The sequence below is a fragment of the Cebus imitator genome, unplaced genomic scaffold (assembly GCF_001604975.1).
Source record: "Cebus imitator isolate Cc_AM_T3 unplaced genomic scaffold, Cebus_imitator-1.0 Scaffold47, whole genome shotgun sequence".
Classification (NCBI taxonomy): Eukaryota; Metazoa; Chordata; class Mammalia; order Primates; family Cebidae; genus Cebus; species Cebus imitator.
In genome coordinates, this window is record NW_016107362.1 from 1,968,069 (window position 1) to 1,972,872 (window position 4,804).

At 34.5% G+C, this 4,804-nt stretch overlaps 1 protein-coding gene across 2 annotated transcripts in view; it reads right to left on the reverse strand.

Annotated features, from left to right (window-relative positions):
- Positions 1 to 282: 282 nt before the first annotated feature.
- PGM2 (phosphoglucomutase 2) overlaps positions 283 to 4,804 on the reverse strand; it is a 34,451-nt gene continuing 29,929 nt past the window's right edge. Inside the window, exons 14-15 of one of the 2 annotated variants that reach the window (XM_017527297.2) lie at positions 1,490 to 1,607; positions 283 to 1,347 (exon numbers count right to left, since the gene is read on the reverse strand). In XM_017527297.2, the coding sequence (XP_017382786.1) occupies positions 1,505 to 1,607 (103 nt within the window). In that variant the 3' untranslated portion in view covers positions 283 to 1,347; positions 1,490 to 1,504. Of the gene's footprint in view, positions 1,608 to 4,804 lie in introns of both variants that reach the window. The other variant, XM_037738015.1, reaches the window with a different exon arrangement.

Genomic DNA, 4,804 nt, shown 5'->3' on the forward strand with positions numbered 1-4,804 from the left:
TTTCTGAACACTGAATACTTGTAAAAAAAACTCTATGATAGAATTTGTAAGTATTGCTGTTATGTATTAGCCCTCCAATTAGACTGAGTTCCATCATAGCAGGATTGGGTCTCAATCAACTTTGTATTTCCAGAAACAAACTCCATGAGAGGGTAAAGGGTATGTGCGCCAAAAAATGTAGACAGAACACAGACCTAACATTTCTTTTCTCCACAGTACAGTTTGACACTAGAAAATACTGTAAAATAAACATAAATGTGGCTTCTACCATGAAGCAGTTTGTAGAGTTTGTAGAATGTATTGAATATCTTACGAGTTCCGGTAGGATACAACCTACATACAATTAAAATAGAAAAACATTTTGTTCTTTAGAAAAATGACTATCACATAGTATTATAAGTTTTCATTGTTCTGAAACTGTTCATACCTATTTAGGTTGACTGTAATAATAATAATGGCAATCATTTGCTTTAAAAATAGGAAATAATGTAAAATACATAAAGAAAGTCTGGTCCTAGTTCATGGCTGAACAACTGGAGTCATTTTGGAAGGCTGTAAGATCATGAATTATGAGAAGATAGAAGGTACAGATTAAATAACAAATCTATTTATTATTAGAAATCTGCTCATAGGAAATCTATAGTAAAATCTAGTCTTAGATTTTAGACCACACAAGAACAAGAGAAAAAAATCAAGGTCAAGTAAATAGTTACTGCTCACAGGTCTTGCTGCCTCCAACCAAGAATTACATTAAATTGTGCTAATGCAAACAAAAACAAAAATCAGAATACACGACTTTTGAGTTTCAAGTAAACAACTGTTCGTGTTTCCAGATTTAAAAAGATAAAATGAATTTCAACACACTAAACAGTGAAGCTGTTTTTTCCTAGCACAGGTACAATGTACTAACATGCTACATGCATAAATAGAACTAAAACAATCTAGGACAAAAAACCTCTTTTTAAAGCATCTTTTGCTCCACTTCATAGGTTCCTGCAAATCATATTTTCCCCAAAGATGAACACAACATTTGATCCATTCATTTATTTTAGTTTATAAGGAATTGATAGAAACAGGAGTGTACATATACCTAAAAAGCGGCTGTCCCACATGTGACCACCCAGGATTTACTAACTGCATAGGTTTTCTGGCTATTTGAAGCGCACATAAAAAGAATTACAGAGAGGACATACATTTATGATTTATGCAAATTAAGGCACATCAATTACAATCTATTTTTTTTTTTAGTTTAAAAATCTTCATTTGAAAAAATTCAAAATATATCCAAGCTCAACTTTTTAGCAGGAATGTTGGTTTGCTGGGCTTGGCCATCTTTTCTTTTTTCACCTTAAAGATCAAACATGAAACAATGAGGAATGTAGATCTTTGTGAAACATATAAATACTTGTAATATTTTGAATCATTTGGCCCTCAAAAATATTGCTTAACAAGTTAAACTCAGCTTAACTGTAGGTAAAGGCAAGTATACCCAAGGCTGGAGTATTTAGTCTCCTTTTGGCTGCAGATTATACTTCTGTGGCTGGAAAAAATGTTCTTCAACAGCACTGACCAGTTCATTCAGTTCCTTCTTCAGCTGCTCAGGATCACTGGAAAATAAGAGGGAAAAAAATCCAGGTCAAGGGATTATTCCAAAGCACAGTTTAAATGCTTTCCCTACTGACCAAGTGACATTAAAATATAACCTTAAGAAGAGGACTAAATCAGAAAAAACAGAATTCCAGAGTCTTAAGCATGGAACACATCTGTTGACTTAGACAAAACACCCCATGAGACAATATGTGTTATTTTCCCCAAAGATTTTTCCAAGGTCTGAACTATAAACAAAATTATCCTTTGCTCCTCTCATAAGAATTTATAAGAAACACAATTTTGGGCCTCACATCCCTAGAAGAACAACAATATTTGTACCTAAGGTTGTAGAGAAAACTTTCATGATGTCGGTTGCCATTAAATCCTGCTAAACTTTTACAAGCAACATCTCTGTTAACTCCTCAGTCTCCCAGAATACAGACACTCATGATGGTGTCTGCCCTCAAGCTACTGGCAACTAAGCTACAGCCTTCTATAAGGCCTTCCTAGAATGACAGCGATGGGGAGCCTCCGGATAGATTTGAGGAGTCAAACACCAAGAAATCAGACCCCTGTGGTTTTTATCACAATGAATCTATTTCTAGAACCAAAGAATCACAACTAAAGTATAAACAGGAATCTGGGGAGATCGATCCCTCTAAGAAAATCAAGTTTTCAAGGCCATGGAAAACACTGATTTATATACAAACATTTGAAAGGTAAATAACAGATAAAGCTGACTTGCAGTTAAATAGGTTTCCAGCATCTTAAGTAGCCTAGTGTGAGTATTGTAAGTACTTAACACTAAAAAGCTGAATCTAAAAAACTAAATCCTTTGTACTTTCCATTACTTCACACTCTTCATACCATCTTTAATACATGCAAAGTTTATTTTAATGAAATTCCCTATAATTAGTTAAAATCATTTCAACATTGTAATAGCTAAACAGTACTACTAAAGCAAGCTATTTCATTGTAGACGTGAATTCTGGCTCTATACTTACTAGCTATGTGCCTTTGGGCAAAAGGCGTGGCCTAAGGCCCAGATTCCTCATTTGTAAAATTGGGATAAAGGCTTTACCTTCTCAAGAGAGTTGCTGTACAGATTGTGATAAATTACATAAAGCAATTAGCACTGAAGACCTCAATAAATGTAGCTATCATTATAATTATTTTTATCCCTACTGGCAACATATAAAGTAATTACACTTTATAAGTACATGTGAATTATATCAGTTTTCTTTTCTTTCTCAGTAAATGTGCTTTGAAGAAAACAGTTCTCAGGAAGGCACAGTAAGCTAATAATTTTTTAAGTATAATTAAAATTAAAACTCAGTGAATTTACTGATTACTAATTTATTATTAAAGTTTATTTTTAAATCATGACATGTGTGAACATTATGATTCATGTATATATTCACATTTTTGATATTGCATTTTTACATGTGAAAAAGAAATCAGTATTATGGTGTAAGAGTTCGTGGTATAATAATTCTTAAAACCAAAGTTTTATCTTACTATTCTCCATCCTAATCAATAACCGCTCCATTTGTTAACTTAATGTTTGAGAATAGTTCCTAACATCTTTAAAAGCAACAGGATACATCCTATGATCATTTAAACCAGGGTTAGGAATTTCTGTCTCTGAAAAGTCTAAATTTAGATAGATCTCTTATCGGACTGTCTAGGAAAGTATCATGCATAATCAGGCATTTATTTTTCTCCAATCTGAAAAACCATTTAAGCTAAATGACAACTAAATGCAGTGTCTTGATTATAGACTGGGAGAAAACAGCTATTTTGGTGACTTTTGGGAAGGTTTGAATTTACGTGTCAATTTGGCGAGGCTACTGTCTCCAGTTATTCAAACAGTAATGTCGTGATGCTGTGAAAGTATCTTGCAGGTGTCATTAACATCTATAATCAGTAGATTTTAAGAAAAGGAGATTATCCTAGAAAGTATAGATGGGCTGGATTCTACCTGAAAAGCATTAGGGGCGCAACTAAGGTATTCGTGAAGAATTCCACCTCTAGACTGCAACTTTTTTTTTTTTTTATTGCATTTTAGGTTTTGGGGTATATGTGAAGAACATGCAAGATGGTTGCATAGGTACACACATGGCAGTGTGATTTGCTGCATTCCTCCCCATCATCTACATCTGGCATTTCTCCCCATGCTATCTCTCCCCAACTTTAACCCATACCTGTGAATTCCAGGGTCCCTTTCTGGACAGCCCCCACTGTGGATTTCAGATTTGCCAAGCCAGCCCCACAATCAACTGTACAAGTTGATTCCTTGCAAAATATCTCTTAATAGATACATTACATTCTGCTGGTTCTGTTGGTTCAATGGAACACTGCCTTGTACCATTATTATTTATTTGCCTTAAGATATTAAGAGAATGTTCTTGTTCTTAAGAGTCACATACTGAAATATTACGAGTGAAGTATCATGAGGTCTTACGATGGGTCATGAAGTATCACAGTCTTTCAAATGGTTCAGAAAAACCTCAAATACATAACATATATAGTGACAGAGCAAATATTATAAAATGTTAGCAATTTCTGAGTCTGGATCGGGGTCAACAAACTGTGGTTCATGTCAAGTAAAACTGGAACACAGCCATGCCCATTCCTTTATGCATATGGCTGCTTTCTTACTACATTAGTAGAGCTGAGTAATGGTGACAGAAACCATATGGTCTGCAAATCCTAAAATATTTACTATCTGGCTCTTTACATAAAAAGTTTGGTTAAGTGAAGGGCATGTGGGTATTCACTGCATTCTTATTCCAACATTTCTGTAGGTTTAAACTGTTCAAAATAGAAAGTTGGACAAAACTAAAGACATCTCCCTGACAAAAAAGTATTTTTAAAGCAGCACATACTTAAAAAGGATTTTCCATCTTAGTTGATTAGAAGGTCATGAAATTCTATGAATAACTGAAATCCATGACATAAGCATATTAATAATATTTAAGCTTTTCAGGAAAGAAGGAAATCTTAGTCAAGACTTTACTGCTGGCTGGGTGCAGTGGCTCATGCCTGTAATCCCAGCACTTTGGGAGGCTGAGGCTGGTGGATCACTTGAGGCCAGGATTTTGAGACCAGCCTGGCCAACATGATAAAATGTCTTTACTAAAAAAAAAACAAAAAAACAAAAATATTAGCTGGGTGTAATCTTAGCTACTCAGGAGGCTGAGGCACAAGAATC